The sequence below is a fragment of the Neodiprion pinetum genome, chromosome 6 (assembly GCF_021155775.2).
Source record: "Neodiprion pinetum isolate iyNeoPine1 chromosome 6, iyNeoPine1.2, whole genome shotgun sequence".
In the NCBI taxonomy this organism is placed as follows: Eukaryota; Metazoa; Arthropoda; class Insecta; order Hymenoptera; family Diprionidae; genus Neodiprion; species Neodiprion pinetum.
This window is the reverse complement of record NC_060237.1, coordinates 8,920,832-8,940,432: the sequence shown is the minus strand read 5'-3', so window position 1 is coordinate 8,940,432 and position 19,601 is coordinate 8,920,832. Positions and strand designations below refer to the sequence as shown.

Genomic DNA, 19,601 nt, shown 5'->3' with positions numbered 1-19,601 from the left:
TTGTTATTCGACTCTCGTGATTGTCATACGAAATAAGGTAAACTACCCTGCTTTTGGTAATATAACAAGTATTAGATATTGGTTGTTCACATGAACACAATGGTTTATCATTATTATTATACATACCTTGGAGTTGTCCATTGTTCCATAGGAATGAGGTGGGTACCAGCCGGACTAGACATTTGGCCTGGAATGGATCTCTGCATTGGAGGTGGCATTACGCCGCTAGGTTGACTCGCACCACCAATGCCACTACTTGGAGCAATTTTTCCATAAACAGGATGGGGTACCTGCTGCCTCGCAGCTTCTTCCTGTACCTAAAATAATCATTTACAAGAACAACATGATGAAAATAAGTGTAAACGAAAATAGAATGAGGTTATTTTGTACACTTCGCAATCTTCAGAGAAAATGAGGTGGTGATGTTTCCTGTACACAAGTAAGATATAATAAATTGTTTTCAGTAGGTTTCATTGTTAATTGTGATTCAAACATTGATAGATTTAACCATTTGTACACCCGAGTACCGTCAATTCTGACCCACCAAGTTTCAACAGGTGAAAAGTAAGATTAGTAGCCGTGACCACTAGCCATCCTTAGCAACGGATCAAGCCTTAGCAACATGTGTTAAATGGCATTGCTAATCTTCTTTAATCAAACCGTAGCTTCTGACCATGTTTTGAAAATAGCAGACTAAAAGTTCTAATAGTGACTTGCTCCCAGCCTTGCAGGTATTTTTGTTTAATTATATTTGCTGAACGACATGGTATCCTCCGCTTCGCAGCAATCAGAATTTCTCGAATTTTTTTATACAACGAACGTGAAATCGACAAAATGTATTCCCTGTATCAATCAATTGGTTAATAAATTCAACTAAAGTGTTTACATCATCCCAAATGGGTCTATTATTATATGTAGATTAAATTTCACCACTGCAGAGTTTTTGTACAAAACATATTATTGCGACAGTAAAAAGCTAGACTTACCTGTTTAACAACTTGAAGTACACTGGCAGGTGGGGTCTGCGTACCAGGTTTAAGGCCTATGTTAGTCTGGTGAGAAGGAAGATTGGTAGGACTGACACCCGGCTTAATTGCTATACCTACTGGCATTGCAGGATTAGATGGTTGACTACAAGGAATTGGGCCACCTGTACCGGTTGGCCTGGTAGTATTCATAACTGCCATTCTTCGCCTGAACACATAAGACATTGATAAAATTTAAGTGTTTGAAAATAATAGAGGTAATAATATTGCTTCACCGCTGTGCAGAAGTAGAAATTGAATAAATAAGGAAAGATTGAGTTCGTACCTAAGCAGTTGAGCTTGTTGAAGACGCTGTTGAAGTTGTTGCTGTTTAAGTTTATGCTTAATATTTGAACAAAATGGTACTAAACATTTTGTTTCTTGGCAGTGTTTCGCATGGTAACAACACAACGCTATTAATTGCTTGCATATAGGACAACCACCGTTCGTTTTTCTTTTACATATCTTTGTGTGGGTAACAACACGTTTCATCTTTTGGCAGCTTGGTAGTCTGCAGTTGGCATCTCTGCACTGACATGCATGCACCAAAGACTGAATGCATCTCTGAATGGACAACTTTCGTGCCTCCTATTGAGTGAAATTAATAATTTATTAATCAAATATTGATATCGTAGACAACCGTGATTGAAGGTCTTTCTATGTCCTACAATCCACGACCAGACACCGCGGAATAAAACTTTTTAATATTACACGAAACCTTACCTGTGGATTGGCCTGCTTAGCATCAGCTGGTGACGACCCATCATCCAAGTCTAAGCCTAATCTGTCCATGGGATGTGGATGACCATCTTTTTCTTTACAGCTTATACATAAATCGAAGTCCTGGGCAATGAATAAAAAATATTATAACAATTTGTTTAAAAGCTGAATTATGAGATTATTAGAAAAGTATATAAATAAAAATTACTCACATCACAAACAGTGCAGTGGTATCGAGTCTCAACATGGCTTTTACAATTATTGCACGTGTAGACAAATTTGTCTTGCCCCTGGTTATGTAACTCATAAAGCATAGACATGGAGCTAAATTTCGCTCTTCTCAAAGATGAAAATTCGTAATGTCTTTCTCGTGCCATTGTTAGAAACGCATCACGACCATCCATAAGGTCACAATTTATTGCAGGATCTGGGTCTTGAATAGGCTGAAAAAACAAATTAATATTCGAATCATAATATTCTATAACTAAAAAAATTTATCGTAATAATTTCTGGATGCATCTAAATAGGTAAAATTGCTTTCTATTAAATTAAAACTTGACCAAGTACGTCAAGAGAGTTGTAGCTAATTTTTACGCATCTAACTGATGATTTCGATGGTCTAATTATTCAGCTAGACTCATTCAACATAAATGGATAAGATGCGTTGAAACTTACAGCTAAGCTGGCTGCGCTCTGGGCACTGTGCAATCGGATAACAAAGAAAACTTCTTTATGTTTTTCCATTGTGGCAAATATCTTTGCCGAAAGATCGTTACCCGTTTGCGGAGTATTAGATTTCTTGCTATTTTTACGTTGATTTGCCTTTGACTTATTAGACTTCTTAGCCTTCTTTTGCCCCTTCTTTTTACCATCTGGTCCTGTCTCCGAATCTTCCGACAGCGAAAATATCTGAGAAAAAAGGTACATCACGAAATATTAAAACGTTCTAATTATCGAATAATATGAAAAATAAGGACAATGCATCACGCCAAAGGGAATGTAAACTATATCAACTTACGGCATTGGCGGCAGCCGCAGCAGCCTCGGCTGCCTCTGCCTGTTTTCGTTTCTCCTCTTCTTCTTGATCCAATTCTTTGATACTTTCTTCCAAAACATTTGGCCAAAAATCACCTTCAAAATAAGGTAAGTCAGCAGCAGACGAAAGCTTATCTTCCATGGCTTGCTTCAATATATCCTAAGGTGGATGAATGAAAAGCGTTAGTACCCGGATTTTGCGATACTGATTCTGAATTGCTACTGTTGTTGTTAGTATTCGTAATTACTTAAAATATGTTGTTACCCAACTATCTTATGTTCAAAGTTACAAAACTATAAGAACAATAACTTGGTTGGGTATTAATGTAAGTCTCGCTTGACACCTGTGTCCAAAAGTAAAGTAAACAGGTAACACGGAGACTGAAACGGAAATTGAAACAATTGAAAATACGTTATGTTGAAAGAATAATACTAACTTTGTAATCAAGAACGATTCTTTCATCCATTCCCTTGTCCAACATTTTCTTATACCACTCTTGCAACCTCTTTGGTTTTGGAATTTTTTGCTCTTGCGGATGACAGTGGAAAATATAATCATCTCCTTCCGATGGCGGACACGCCCAAATATGAGCCATTGTGTAACTGCAAGTTGATAAGAAATTTATTCACATGATTAAAGTTTGGATGATATTCTGAGTACGAATGGCATTTTGAATTTTCTAACATTAAATATTTTGTTGCACACATAATCGTCGATCACTACATTACAAGATTCATTTCTAGAAGTTTCGAGTTTTCGAAAAAGAATTCTAGAAATTATTAATATGTTCAAACAATAATGAGTTATTCGGTGATAAATTAGCTGAATCAAAGAAATGTAAAGAAATGTCTTTCACGAATTAAAAACGTATAACTAGTTAGACATTGAATTACTCAAAGAATTTTGCTTTTTATACCTAGAGAAGTAAATTTATCCAATTTTAATAGGTTTAGATGCCAAGCCGAAGCAAATTTTAATACTATCGTTCATCAACGTAATATCAACAAAAACATGCAAACAAGCTATAACTTCTATGAAAATTAACAAGTGAAATATTATGAAATATTCCTTACCCAAGCTGTTTGGCATAGTCAAGGTATCCAAGTAAAATTTCATGATAAACAGCTGTTCTGAATTGTCTAGGCCTGAAGAAGTGTACAGAATCCAGATATGCAATATACACTCGCCTCGTGTTGGGGGTAGGACATTCACTGCCATATTCCTGCACATGCATGCCAAAGAAGCATACATCGGTACCGTCAACTTCCTCAAACGCGAACAAAGCTTTCGCTCGATACGGAAACTCTCCTGGCATATCACTGTTTTCCACAAATCTACTTTTCATTCCTGGTTTGACTTCAACAAGCTTATCGCTAGAAGCTACAACTCTAATCGCAACTTCTCCGGCACCAGCTTCTTTTTTCTTCAAGAAATTATTCACTCGTGTTTCGATGTACGTTCCCATCTTTGTTACAGGCAATCGCTTTGCATTGAATTTATTATCCTTACGCATTTGACCTTTTTTCTTCAGACAATTGTCACAGGTGAAGCTTTAAACGTAAAAAAAAATAATTTCATAGTTATTTCAGGCTAAATTATCTTATGACGACAAGATCATTATGCAGGGTATGGCTGGTAGCAGGTAAACTATCTGGAATTGGTTAGAAAACATCCAATCTCATTGTAATTACACAATAGGTAACTTTTCCCCACCACCTCTGAAACATTCAGTAACAAAACAATATCGAGTTTTTGAGACACATGACATAAATTGATTTAACTCGCTTGAAAAAATAATAAAAATAATTCATTAATTCGGAAAAGTAACGAAATTTGATAGTTTCTAGAGGTGAAGAATCACGAGATAAATGGCTTGCTACCAGCCCAGTAATGATACAACACATTGAAAATTTTTTTAACTCACCCTAACGGCCAGATTGCTTCCATATGTAAGACACAAATTTGATGAACTTTTCTACCGCAATCAGTGCAGATGACAAACGGCTCTAATTCAAGATGATCGTTCTTCATTTCTTGGAATTGTTCTTTCTTTATAGCACTACAGAAATACAGGACAATACCACATTATACACAAATACCACCATGGTGAAGTTAGGCGTTTGATACAAGATTTAAATTTCAGTGTACATTTAATGTAAAGTTGAGTAAAAACAAAACAACGAACTACTTACGTTTGCGGTTGTGTTGGATCATCTCCTAATGTCACAGTATCTCCAGGAATATCATTGAAGCATTTTTGACAGAATGTGTATCTATTGGAAACAAAAACATATAATGTTAAGCCATCAAGTTCCTTTATTCTTTGTATTATGTACTTCCGATGCATTTTGAAAAATTTTACACAAAAGTGTACGAGAAAAACAAGTCAAATTATAAAAATAAAAAATGATAACACTAATTCTGAATTCATCAAAATCTTCAAAAATTACAAATAGCATACTTAAAACAAGTTTTAAAAAAATTATTCACGAAACAAAATACAATACTAGGAATACGGTGAAAATATTTAGGAAATGTCTCACATTTTTTACAATTAATACTTGAGTTTATATAAAGGTAATAAATTATTTGATATTACTAAATGATGTAATAATAAATCAGAAAATTTACCCCAACCTGTTTTGGTAAGAATAATATTTGGCATCTCTCGGAATAGTACAAAGTTGTTTTCCGTAACAACATAAAACCTGAGGATTGAAAGTGTACTTTCGTCCACAACAGTACCCCAATGCCTGCATTACAGGGTCGATTTCTTGCTCAAACACTTCCGAAAGCTAAAAGTTAAGTCAGTAATGTCATCTATAATGAAGTTGATAAAACAATACGAGATTGGCAATAAAAAAAATACTATACTTATGAATTACGGGAACCAAAAAATACAGGAAAATGAGATGAAAATTCTTACCTTGGTACAATATCGGTAGACTCTGGAAGTTTTACGATTATACAACCACGCATTGTCAAACATCATCCAAACATCGTCAACATACTCCCAGGGGTCACTGTACTGTCCTGTGTCCAGTTTTCTCTTAATCGTCGACAAATCCATTGGTCTTTTCACAATATCAAAATAGTCTGGAATCCCGAGGGCTTGAGGATCAACGGGTTGTCTGAAGGGAATAGATTCTGGATCTTGACGATATAACTTCTCTAGAGCAGGCATCAATGCTTGCCGCAATTCGTCAGGTTTGAATAAGCACAATCGTTTCTTATCAGTTGACGTTCCGCTGGGTTGAATTGGTTCGGGAACCATGGGTTTAATATCAGATGTCGATATGTCTTGACTAGACATCGGAGTAACAGGTTCTTCTTTAATATTGCATTCTTCCTTGATCATTCCATCCTCAGACGTTTCTTCCATTGGTTCTGTCTTGATTTCAGTTTTCATAGATATTTCGCTATTAACACTTTTCCCCCCGTCCATCCTATGATTATCAGAACCATCCTCAGTTTTTATTTCCATTTTAATATTTTCCTCTTTAATAGAATCTAGTTTTCCCTTGCTATTATTCGTTGGTGGACTCGGTGAATTATCACGATCCAATGCTGCTGTGATAGCAGCCATTTGGGATGACATTGAAGAACTTCTTGGAGCATTCAAAGCAGCTCTTTCTTGAGATGTCATACCTTTACCTAAGCTGGCTAATCCTGCAGGAGACGGAGTGGTACCGGGGTGAGGAGGTGTTTTATTTGCAGACGAAACTGTCTTGTTCGGAGTCATTAAAGATGGAACTAAAGGAGTACTAGGCGTAGAAGTGGTTGATTGTGGACCATTTGTAGATGGCGCAGGCCCAGGACTTGGCCCGCTGGATGCAGGCGGTGGTATAGTTTGAGGTGTAGGTGTTGCAATACTGCTATCACCAGGAGTCGAAGCAGACATAGGGCGACTCGTAGGAAATTGTTGATTTTGTTGTTGACTGTTCTGTTGCTGCATTGTACTGAATGGCGATGGTGCTTGCGGCAACGGAGTTGTATTACTATTCTGATTAGCAGTGGCATTGGTTTGTTGTTGCTGCTGCTGTTGTTGTTGATGTTGTTGAGCTTGTTGTTGCTGAGCTTGTTGTTGCTGTGCTTGCTGCTGCTGTGCTTGCTGCTGCTGCTGTACTTGCTGCTGTTGCACTTGCTGCTGTTGGGTTTGTTGCTGCTGCGCCTGCTGCTGCTGCTGTTGATTTTGTTGTTGCTGTTGCTGTTGTTGTGCAGCTTGCGATTGTGCCAGTCTAACTTTCATAATCTCTTGGAACTGATGCTGATTCTGAACTGGAGATGTATTTGGTAATCCAGGTGTCCCGTTCGACGTAGGAAATTGACTAGTTGTAGCAGAGGCTGTAGTCGTCGTTAAATTAGCTTGCGACATTTGCTGTTGACCAAAAGGACTCAGACCTGGATTTGGGACCAAATTAGGATTGGACGTTGGTTGCCCGTTTGGACTTGGACCCGGCGGTCCGATGAGCATCCCTTGTTGCTGTTGCATTTGTTGCTGCTGAATTTGTTGTGGAAATTGCATCCGATTGTGTTGCATGCCGATACCAGGTAGCGCTCCCAGCTGTCCCATTCCGGGTGAATGGCTTCGTAGACTCGGGGGCACAGTTCCAACTGGTTTTGGAGGGACTGCTCCAGCAAGACCTTGTGGAGCTGCCGGCCTAAGACTTGCACCTGGTGCTTGTTGTTGCTGCTGAGCTTGGAGTTGTTGTTCTTTACGTTTCTGCCGTTTTTCCTCTATTTTTTTAAAAACGATATTTAAATGAAAAGCAATGGTGCACCATAAAAAAAAAAATCGACAAAACTGCGTTGTACTAGGTATAGATCAAGATTGTCAACATTGGATATGATGGAAAGAATTCGCATTCAAATTGTATTCTGACATATTGATAAAATTCACCCTCAACTCATTAAACTTGAAATTTGTTAAGAAACGGACGGAGTTCTACTTAGCTGTGAGATAACATTTATTTGCTTAGTAATTGTTCTATTTGAGTTCCGATATGCATTGAAAATTGTTTAGCTAAATTGTGGATACGATCACGAAAATACTTTAACAGCAATAGTCCTAATTAATGAATAATTGTTTCTTGAATTTACTCAACTCCTAATTAATCTATACATCCAATGAATATAGATCAATCTTTTGTGAAATCGTTCGAACAAAGTCTGAGAATTGGATTGTTGGGACAGCATATTAAACCGCTTTGACATGTCAATTTCATCAAACTAGTAAAATATTTATATGCTGGTAAAAAAATATTAAAAGTTAAAATGTCATAAACTTGTTCAAAATTTCAAAGTCTTCCGTAATTTGAGACCACAATACGTGACTCTAAAATTCTAAAACTATTGTTACATCCTCTACTCAACACAAGCTAGTGTAAAGTTGCCAATCACAGAATGATACTATTTTCAAGTTTTATTAACATGACAAATGTTAACTAGTACTATCTATTAACTTACCTAGTTCTTTCTGTATCTTGTATATCTTCTCAGCGAGTAAGTGATAGTATTCTGATCTTGAGTTGGCCATCTCATACATATCACCTTCAACTTTTTTCGCATATGCAACTAAATTATGCATTCTTTTATCGAGCATTGCTTGAGGATCAGGGGTTGGAAATATTGCTTGGACCCTTAAAAAACATTAAAGCATATATTCACTGCATGTAACATAGAGCTTACTTTTTCTTATTTTAATGCACCACCGATTGTGTTTAGTAGTTTTGTCACGCTATCTAACAATTCGTGCACAGAGCCACTTTCAATTTGAATAAAACCCATTTTCATTGAAATAATTTTAGAAGCAATACATGAAAATCAAGTTTGCACATTGTATGTAGTCATTCGAATCAATATTCTTGCAGAGAAATATTAAATATCTGTAATTATCAAATTACAAGTACTTACAACTTGTGAACAAGATGGTTCCTGAGATCTGGTGTAACCGATTGATGCCACTCTTTAGTTCCTTGTACCGGAGTTGCAGTTACTTGGCCCGGTTGTAGCCCAGCTGGTAATTGTAGACTAGCTAATCTATTTTCGTTTATAATTCCTGGTTGACCTGCATCATTCAATCCAAAAAGTTGCATGCTAACGGACTGCTGTATACTGGCAGCAGCCACAGCTGCTGCCGATGTAGGTCCAGTTGAAGGTTGAGCTTGGCTTCCAGCAGCCACTGCTGTTGGATCAGAGCTCAGTGGAAGGGAGACGTTAGGCGCAATAACTTGTTGGCCTGCGCCACCCACTACAGGTTGCCCTGGGCCCGCTACTATGGAAAAATGGTTGTTACAAATACCATTTAATACATATTTCTAAGAATCTTAGTCTGGATCAATTTGAAATCGTACTGGAACTTCATTAACGCCATATGAAAACACTGAAAAATGTGACCATTGATACTTCACACTTGACAAAGTCCTTATTTTTAAATTCACTTATTACTTTTGCTACCATGTTTCTCTCGCATTCTATCTAATATGATTGACCTATGCTTCCATTCTAGGCATATTATTTTGTCAAGATCAACAGGATCAAAATAATATTAGTGGAAGGTCTCAAAAAACTGAACAGTTTAGTAGGTCCTGACACGAATGCTTACTGTAATTGATTATTCTGCTATAATAAAATTTTTCGTCACATCCAAAATACAAAATGAAGAAGCAGTATTAAAAATTTATATATTCTTTAATATGCTTATTAGTTTTGTTCCTTAATACCCTCAAGTGGTGGTTGGCACCAAATGACAGCGCCAGGTTTTTTTGGTTCTGATACATGGTATATAGAGGACAATTTAGATTTCACAAGGATCCAATAAACTTACATGATTTGAAAACATTAACAACCTTTGTTTATTCTTGACACTGCAATCCACTCAGTTTCAAAATAAATAAATTAAATTTCAAAGTATCTTCATGTTGAAGTTGAAGAAAACCTCCTAGAATGTTTTAAGCTTTAGGACCATAGAGCCGGGTGTCTAGATTAAACGGATCAACAAGTTGGTGCCAAAATTTCAATACCATGCCATCAATTCTTTGTGGATCAAGTACGTAAAAACTATTCAAGTTATTCGTTATTTCGATAAATTTGCCTTTGTGTTTCCCTGAAATATAAATTCTCCAGCCCAGACACATTTTTTCTAATCTATCAAAACCAATAATTGCACATACCTTGAGGTTGAGGTGGGGCAAGCCTTATATTCTGCATACCACCAGGTGGACCTGGGATACCTGGTACAGGCATTCGAACGCCTCTACCAACAGTTTGACCAGGCAATAAAGTAGGAGTAGTAGTAGGACATATTCCTAAGGCGTCGTATGCTCTCCTCATGTCCGCTGGACTGGGATTAGGTTGACTATTTGGCTGAGTTGCTTGGACTGAGAAATAACAAATTTGGAAATATTAAACTAACGCAATTCACCTGAAGGTATTGATATCCAAAGATATGTTTAGTAATATGAAGAAGATGCAGCTATCACCGAAAGTTCATTTATAGATGCTTGACACAGGTTAAGATAACTAGCGTTCGTAACGTACAGCTAATGAAACATTATCGTGATTTAGACGATTTTTCTTGACCTTGATGAGTTGTTGACTAATGTTATGCTTGGATATGAAGGTCACAACTCAAAACACTTTTTTTATAGTGTTAACGTTTCTATTTACCAATACGCATTCACTACTTAATAGTGTTCTCTGTCTGCTGTAATTGAAAGTGTCATCCCACACTAGGTAATTCCTCTCATTTATATCTGCATAAACATCCTTGCTTATTATCTAAACCATTTATGTTTAATTTTGTTATAACGGAGTTGTACATTATTTTATTATTTTTGTTCGTGACAGATGTTTAAATAAATTGGTTCTGAGGAGGGTCCCCATCAGGGCTGAAACGTTAACACTATAAAAAAAGTGTTTTGAGTTGTGACCTTCATATCCAAGAATAACATTAGTCATTATCATGATTTGTGTGAAATTTAAATTTCAACTGGGAAATTTCATTGTGGTTTTATTAAATTTGAAAATGACGCAACACTGTTGTCAGTGATTTATAACTAGCTATACCCTGAGAATGGAAATGAAATTTCTCTACCTCTCCTAAGCTCTATCATGTACTAAGTGATAAAGCGATAGCATATAATATAAAGTGTGTAAATAATGATTATTATTCGCGCCTGAATTAAGAAATATAAATCATAAAATAACGAACTATGACAGAGCTAATGAATCCCCACCATATATGTATTTTGCAACTTGAAATGGATTGTGCAAGTTGGGGAATTTTATATACATTGACTGCTTTTTCAGTAAAAATTATAAATACAGTCATCGAATTAGGACAATTTAAATACATCATCGCTTAATTGCTCGATCACTTTCGATAATGTAATGAAATAATGTATTCAAAATATTTGTATGAGTTTTACCTGCCTTAGTAAATAACAATCTTCACAAAGCAAACAGATTTTACAATCTGACTCAAATTATCAGCTCTCAGTATTATAATATTAGCAAACAATACCATAGAGCAAGGAATATCATTCACGACGTAAAATTCCCTCACTAAAAACTGAATGGAAAATTCGATGTGTTCCTGAACTACACGTAGCATACTTTGGATGTAATGCTTTGGTACGATTCAAAAGTTCTCGTAAACTTTCACATACCACTTTATTGAAATATAAATTGGCCATTGGGAATGATAATCATTGTCGTTGGCTCAGTGAAACTAGATTCTTTCTTTTTTAATGAAGCAAAGTTCAATCATTCCTTTATTTTTAACGAAAAAACGAAATTACACTTTTTGAGCAACCACGTGAGGGGGACAAGACATTGTAAACAAGTATTTAAAAGTAGAAAGTGCAGGGATACCTATGCATAATTTTTGGGATAACCTTTAATCAACACACAGATATTATGTTGGGCCCGCCGCTTATCAAATCTGTTTCGTTCACTTTCAGGGCACACAGCATGTTCGACTACCCAGTTTTCGTTGCTCGATTCTTCTTGCAAATGGGACCATAAATCTAACATTCAAGGAAACAAAAATATTATTTCCAAAACTTGTACTTTTCCCTCCTCCACCTTATGGTAGAATTACTTTGAATGTAAATGCACCTTCAGACTCTAGCGGGCTTAAAACAACAAATTGATAAATCTAATAAATAAGCCCACTCTATGTCTTTCACATACCAACTCAAATTTTCTCAATAGAAATGAATGAAAATAGTAAGAAATGAGCATTAATAATCGCGGTTCTGCCGAATCTTTCACAGAACTTTAGAGACCAGTTTGAGAACATGAATACGAGTAATCAATCATCGGAAATTGGTCGGTAATTAAGACATTTAGTGCGTACCCCATGAACAAAACTCCTCACATTTAGATACTGAACAGCTAATACTGAGTTTAAAAGTAATTCTGACTGTTACGGGTGTTTATTCAGGGTTGTTACAAATTTTCACTTCCAAAATTCCCTAATTTTTCAAGATTCCAACGGCTGAAATGTCCTTTTAATAGAGAATGTTGAGAGAAAAATGTATCCTGTTACTATATTTTACTTAATAGACATCAAATCATTAACAATGAAAAGCTTGATTCCTAACGAAACATATTGAGTGAAGGTAAAAATCTAGTACCTCAAACTGCACTTTAAAGTTTTAGTAAAATCCAAAATTACCCGTAATTGATAATATAAGGTAAATTCTTATACCAAACGTTATCCAATAAAAATATCTAGTAAATAACCTAAGTGTTCCAATAATCAAAAATTAGCCTGGGTGTTATGATAGGTGTCCAGGTTTGTAACAACCCTATGAATTCGTCAGGCTGTTTCAGTTATTCAAATTATCCTGGTTAAAAAAAAAGATGTGTTTCAATTGTTCTGATTTAGATGCAGTTCCGTCTTATGCGAATCATGAACATATTTTATTTAAAACAATAGTCGCAAAAGAGAACGATATGTAAAATGAAGACCCATGCTCCTTTTTAAGTCAACAATATAGTTTGAAATAAAGTTCTTACCACCAGCAGCGTTTGGATGCCTGTTTTTATCCGCCTGCTTTAGAGGTAAGCAGACAGGACAGTCGCTTCGTTCACAGTGTTTCCAATGGCTTATTATTTGCCTAGACGAGCTGCAATGTGGTACAGAACAAGTCTTCCCAGCTGCGCATGTCGTCATGTGATTCAGAACATTCTTCATAGTTTTACAATGTGGCAATGTGCACTGACACACTTCTCCATTAGCCTGACTCTCTCGCCTCTGGCATTTGTGCGCGTGTAATAGCAAGACCAGTTGTTGCTGAATCAATTTTCTCTTTTCAGGATCAGCTGTCGACGGAGGAGCACCTGCGAAAAGTTCAGCAAATTGTTCATTTTTTTTCAACTCTATAGTTTCATTTGAATGATGTCAAGGGGGTGTCGAACTGTCAAGTTTTACAACAAATTCAATCAGCATTTTGCACGATTTTTCTTCTGTGAAGCAACAAAAGTGTTTCAAACATTGGAAAATTACAGGGTTCACGATTGCATTTGTGTGATAAGTTAGAACAGTATGGATAATAAATAGTAAATGTAAAAATATGGAGATTCCGATATTAGTAGCGTGCGATAACCTAAAAGTAAATAACAATTAGCTGAAAGTATATTTGTGGTGTTTTCGTCAACTTTCCAAATCTTTTCCAATGACCACACGAGCAAATTTATAAACACTATCATTTCCCAAAGTGTGAAATGATTTCATTACCCAGAAGAGAAAGAAATGTGTAAAGTTCGATTTGCTCAGTGAATATTCACAATATTAACTTGATAATAAAAATTTTTTTTACATTTACAATCCAATCACTGATATTGACATTAAGAATTTATATTTAAACGCTAACAGGAAGTAATCGGTATACAATTTAAGAAACAAAATGTCACCAGTGAAGAGTTTCATTCCAGTTTCTGAAAATTGAGGAAAACTGAATTTTTGGACTCTGATTATTAAAACAAACCTCGTTGGGGACCGCTGCCAGGCATTTGGCCCTGTGTTGCTTGTTGAGGACCGGGTTGCCCTCCACTTGGTGCACCTGACTGTGGCTGCGCCGGACTTGGTGCTGGTGGTTGTGCTTGTTGAGCCATCCCACCTTCCTGGCCGCCAACAATATTTCCTGGTCCAATAGGTCCAGCCGGACCACCAAATCTGGCAACTTGCATGGCGTTCATATTTGCCCCTGCCGGTCTTTGTTGAGGAGCAACAACAGCAACTGGGTTATTGGTCCCAACACTTGGAGCTGGTGCACCACCTGGAGACCCTGATGAACATTTTACTTGTAAATCAGAAAAGAAAAATGAATTTATATGCACGTTTGAAACAAATTTGTGGTAAATTATTATTTTTTTTAAATCAAACTGTTGCATTGGCTGGCTGAATTCACCAAATTTTCCAGCTTCAATAACCCTCAAAACTATAACAAGTACATTTAGACAAACACAAAATGACTCGATATAATTAACTTTGAAATTTTTTTTCCTACAAGCGAAAAGTCAGCAGAACAAATTTGACCATTTCTGTCATCATCGATAATGAAAAAATCTTCAAAGCTTTGAGGAAGTAAGTTATCTTTCAAAGTATTTGTGTATTCCATATTAAAGATCAGCAGAGATGCTGAGTTATCTATGAGTCAGTATACAATTCTTATTTATATATTGCAAGTACATGAAGAACAAGATCTATGAATTTTACTTACCATAACCATACGGACTCGAAGCACCCATTTGTCCCATATTCGACATATTTGCCATGTTTGGTGGAGCTGGCATTCTAGGTCCAACCATTCCTCCTTGGTGCACTTGTTGGTGAGGACTCTGGCCCCTTGCTGAGCCTACCATATGAGCTTGCTGCTGTTGCTGCTGCTGCTGCTGCTGCTGTTGTTGCTGCTGCTGCTGTTGTTGCTGTTGTTGTTGTTGTTGTTGTTGCTGCTGCTGCTGCTGCTGTTGTTGCTGTTGTTGTTGTTGTTGCTGTTGTTGCTGTTGTTGCTGCTGCTGTTGCGCCTGCTGCTGTTGCTGCTGTGCTTGTTGCTGCTGTTGTTGCTGCTGCACTTGTTGCTGTTGCTGTTGTTGTTGTTGTTGTTGCTGCTGCTGCTGCTGCGCCTGTTGCTGCTGCATAACAACAGCCCTAGCAGTCATCATTCCAGCTGGACCATTTGGCATTTGGCCTACACCATGAGGTCCAGCAGAGTGATGTATGCCTTGAGCATTTGAGCCAATCATTGTTACCTAAAAAAGGTTGACATTATTAAGAAGCATGCTAATCGGCACTTTATTTTCACAATCATGAAATGACGAAACTCTGATCCGTCAAATGTAAAAACAGAAAATATTATATTTCAATGCCGAATGTGTTTGGTACTGCAATTAGGATAAAAGAATATAGAATCCCCATTGACTAGATTTGTATGACAGCAAGAAAGAAGAAAGGAGCCACATGAAGGGGTGTGTTCAAGTTATAAGACTTTAACTGGTTTATAGTCCTCGGAATTTCTTTCTGTAATAGTTGGAGAATCGACTGCTTTGACACAATCATAGAGCGCATGTTATCGACAAACGTATTTTATTATACCTAATCGATATATCCACTTGCAAACTAATCTGTGGACATGCGTATCTTTATCAATCATAGTACATGTAGACGTACAGCATAGGTACAGATTGTTTGGAAAGTTGGTCACATGTGATAAATTTTAATGAAATGAAATCATTAGAATAGAAATAGTTAATAAATTAATTGTGTCCTTTAATAGAAATGTTGAATCTTGTACTTGTCATAAAAATATTTGATTTTTTGAAGATTCGCACAATCGTTGCAAGAATGAGCTGTCTAACACGGCGACAGTAGTCTGTAAAGACAGTTACCCTGACTGAGTTTTATGTGTCATATGAAATTGCGTGTTGGCGGTCCTGGGGTATGGGAGTTGACTGTAGTTACCAGGTGGTTTAAAACTGCTTCTTATAGTGTGTAGTCGAGAATTGCAGGAAACTTCTACATTATATCTCCGGGCACACTCAGGCCCACCAGCCGTCACAAAATTCTCCCAGGGGTAACCGTCTTTACCACTCTTCCGTCCCGTTTGATGAAAATAAATATATATAACTTTTTTCTATGATTTTTATATCGTATTTCTGTACTTTATGACGGTTCCCAAAAGCGTAACGTTATCAGCAGTATATTTGAAAGCTCAGTAGTCCAGAAACAAAGTTTATATATTGCTATAAACCAGGCCCAGAAATGAAATTCTGGTAGGACAAAAATATTTTCGTATCAACAAGCTAGATAGTTGATGTACAATTAAGTTCACCCGTACCAGAATCGTTCCGTTGAATATGTTCGTTAGTATTAGGGTAGAATATACACAATATGTAAACAGGTAGTATGGGTAAAGAAATAAGTCGCAAAAGAGCTTACGGTATTTAAGGGTTGCTTATTCAGACTGTTTGCCACGATCAAACCTCCTCCTGCCATTCCACCCATATTATTGTTCCCACTGGCACTGCTCGTCATGACAAGTCCGGAATTCATTCCACCCGGAATCGACATTGTAGCATTACTTCCAGTCATGCTCATCGACGACTGAAGCCCTCCCATTGAATTGGCAATTGACATTTGATTGTTGGTTAGCGAGCTGGCTATACTGCTGGGTAAATTACCAAGACTGACAACCATCTGAGAGTCAACGACACCTTTGGAAACCGAAACATTGGGCGGAGACTGCATGTTGGGGCTTTTACTACCCAACGTTCCTGCTGCCATTGCCAGTGAATTTGCAACTAAATTCTTGTTGCCCTGTTGGAAAGTGTATTAAGCTTGTATTAGGAAAGATAAACAAGAATTCAAGTTCACTGTTCAGGTAAGAATAAAACCATATTGATTCATGATAGTTTATTTAATTTTATATTACTTTTGGTTCGTTCTGCTCTTTATCTCCAAGTAAAAGTGACGACGACTACCAAATCATTCATTTAGACTTGGGTGTAATACTAAAAGAATTTGGTGAATTTAAAGAAATTATTTGCTGGAAATTGACGTTAACCTGTTGTTGCATCAAATGATGCGATAATTGCTGCTGTTGCTGTTGCTGTACATGCTGTCGCAGTTCGGAATCTAATGCACCATTTTGTTGTCCGGGTCCAGGACCAGTTGCAGGTGGTTTAGCGCTCTCGGTTGTTGAGCACCAGGTTCCGGATGACAACAAGTCGTCAGGAAGATCATTTTCAAGGTCAAACATATCTGTGTTTGTTATGTAATCTGAGAATGTACAATACAGTTAATAATCGTCGGCCTTTTACAGAAGGCAGCTGTGAAACAATGTACAAAAATACAGAAAGACTCGGAAAAGCTTCTGATGCATTGATACCTGTGTCTTGGTGATAAATGTTTGTATGACATGTTTGTACTAGAATATCCTCACCACTCACTTAACAATTTCAAATATAAGTAATACCAAAGGCGGTGATAGTCATGTTATTTTTAAACGTACATTGCATCTTGATTACAGAAACTATTTAAACGTTAAATCTCATTGGATTAATTTTCTGAGCACTAAAAATATTTTTATCATTGCTTCAAGAATAATATCATTGTTTTAGTGTATAAGTTCCACCAAAGATTCAAAAAATTACTGTTAGTAACCTTATGAAGGTCAGATTAGTACCGTCACCACAGCTTTTATTGAGAGTTTCATTTATTATGTTTTTAACTCTTAATCTACCATACAAGGAAATAGCTTGTGGATCGCGTTAACTGACCATGTTTTTTTTTTATTTTACCTGTACCGTATACCATAGATTTTGTATGATCGGCATTGCAAAAGTAGGATAGAATAAAGTTAGCCGTCTGAATGGCACTAATTTCTTCTCACGCCATAAATCCGAGTCTTAAAATAGATTTACACGAAGAAAGTATTATTAAAAAGAAATACAAGCTCAACGTTTAATTTATCGTCACCAGGTAACGTTGACAGATTATTGAATCAAACAGTCGCAGCAATATTCTGCATTTTGTTTTTACGCTCTAGAAAATTTAACGAATGGGCCAAACATTGGCAAAGTTTGAATATATACAAGAGGAATATAGAACACAAAGTGTAATAATATATCTACAAACAAATTATAATGAAATAGTAAATAAATAAGACATGAGACATACACCGCAGGAGCAAAACTTAAGGGAGATTACACAGTAGCGGAATAAAAATGTTTCACAATAAACTCGTGCTTCACTACAAAAGCTGCAAAGCTACTGATGGCAAACTGCATAGAGACATGCTTAGAGATCAAGAGTCATATACTAAAAAATCATACAACTCGAAAAGTTATATATAGATATATATAGATATATATATATATATATATATATATACATACATATGTCATATTTAAACACAGAGAGCGCAAATATATGCACACGACACTTGATACTACAACAAATCGTTTGAAAAATTGAATTTTATACTCTATGCCTGGAAAATAGTTTTAAATTACAATACCTTGATGTGTTTATTTTATCTTTGATTCCGTATTTCAAAAGTTTATAAGCTCTTTTTACCAAACACATTATCGGGTCCAAAATTAATATTCCAAATTTCGGTTCGCTGCCTAATTTCATCCGATTAATTAAATATAGTTAGTATCTCTACCTCGTAACGATCATCTTAGCGATATTGTTATGTACCAATTTTAACATCTACCTGTCCTTGCAATCTGCCGGTTAACAACATATTTATTTCAAAGTAATCGCCTTGCGTGCACAGTAAAGATTTTGCTTCACCTGTCTTTGTAAACGTGAAAAAAATAAAAGAAGAATTGATTTGTGTATCAAAGAATTTTGTGCACTGCATGGAATCTGTATAATCAACTTAAGAGTGAACTCGAAATTTCATAGTTGCACTCGCACATTTCATATGGATAGTAAGCGAGTACATAACAATCTAACATGTTTCAAGAATACTAATGAATTATGCTAATATTACAAATGGTAACCCAGCATTCAATCAGATATTTGAAAATGCAAAGTTTTTTGAGCCGGACCCACCTGAGAAAACTGTAAAGTGTGACACAATTCATGTACATTAGACTGTGAGTAATAGGTAACATGATATCTAATTGAGGTGAAAATTAAATGATCTTGTACAGAAGTTTCAAACTCAACACATGTAACGCATCGTAATTCAGTTGATTCTACTCATTTCTTCACCATGATCACTCACAGGTTAAACTGATAGATTTGAGTCGAATGAGATTAAAGGAGTACATAAGCATTAATAAAACAAAAATACCTTTTTTCCAATATTCTGCTGATTGTAATTCAGAATATGTCAAACACCAGCGTTTATGTGATTTCAAACAAATACCGTGGTGGATGTTTTGGAAACAACAACCTAATTTCCATTCATTTTTTTAAATTTAATTTTCATTTTCAAATTTTCCTCTTCACTATCAAAAAACCACACAATTACCTTAAATGCCCGACCTGTGCAGGTTCTCCAGAGTCAAACCACAATTTTTAATCAAACTAGATATTTTACAATACAAATGGAGTAAAAATCAACAAGTGCATTTGAGAGATTTGACTTTTCAAGATTCAAAGTATTTGGATTTTATAATTTACTGTCGTCTTCCGTGTCATCTGATAATTTTCGAAAATTAGGACAGGCCAACGTTCTTGAAACATCTAGTTACACCAGACTGAGCTTTCAGTATTATTTCACTATACTTATCATTTCCTAAAATTTCTTTGATCATAAGTAAAATTGCCTGATACGATCAGGTTTTCCCGATAC

General features: G+C 36.2%; 1 protein-coding gene across 6 annotated transcripts in view; it reads right to left on the bottom strand.

The window, feature by feature from the left end:
* LOC124221012 (CREB-binding protein) overlaps window positions 1-19,601 on the bottom strand; it is a 35,400-nt gene that overhangs the window by 9,048 nt on the left and 6,751 nt on the right. For 2 of the 6 annotated variants that reach the window (XM_046630585.2, XM_046630590.2), the window contains 21 exons: window positions 16,854-17,068; window positions 16,229-16,606; window positions 14,514-15,042; window positions 13,779-14,093; window positions 12,808-13,131; window positions 9,954-10,160; window positions 8,695-9,055; window positions 8,248-8,420; window positions 5,708-7,518; window positions 5,413-5,576; window positions 4,974-5,054; window positions 4,706-4,840; window positions 3,855-4,331; window positions 3,218-3,383; window positions 2,764-2,940; window positions 2,421-2,654; window positions 1,958-2,188; window positions 1,749-1,868; window positions 1,312-1,613; window positions 987-1,194; window positions 127-317 (listed from right to left, as the gene is read on the bottom strand). In XM_046630585.2, the coding sequence (XP_046486541.1) occupies window positions 127-317; window positions 987-1,194; window positions 1,312-1,613; window positions 1,749-1,868; window positions 1,958-2,188; window positions 2,421-2,654; window positions 2,764-2,940; window positions 3,218-3,383; window positions 3,855-4,331; window positions 4,706-4,840; window positions 4,974-5,054; window positions 5,413-5,576; window positions 5,708-7,518; window positions 8,248-8,420; window positions 8,695-9,055; window positions 9,954-10,160; window positions 12,808-13,131; window positions 13,779-14,093; window positions 14,514-15,042; window positions 16,229-16,606; window positions 16,854-17,068 (6,799 nt within the window). The remainder of the gene's footprint in view (window positions 1-126; window positions 318-986; window positions 1,195-1,311; window positions 1,614-1,748; window positions 1,869-1,957; window positions 2,189-2,420; window positions 2,655-2,763; window positions 2,941-3,217; window positions 3,384-3,854; window positions 4,332-4,705; window positions 4,841-4,973; window positions 5,055-5,412; window positions 5,577-5,707; window positions 7,519-8,247; window positions 8,421-8,694; window positions 9,056-9,953; window positions 10,161-12,807; window positions 13,132-13,778; window positions 14,094-14,513; window positions 15,043-16,228; window positions 16,607-16,853; window positions 17,069-19,601) is intronic. The other 4 variants (XM_046630587.2, XM_046630586.2, XM_046630588.2 and 1 more) reach the window with 4 other exon arrangements.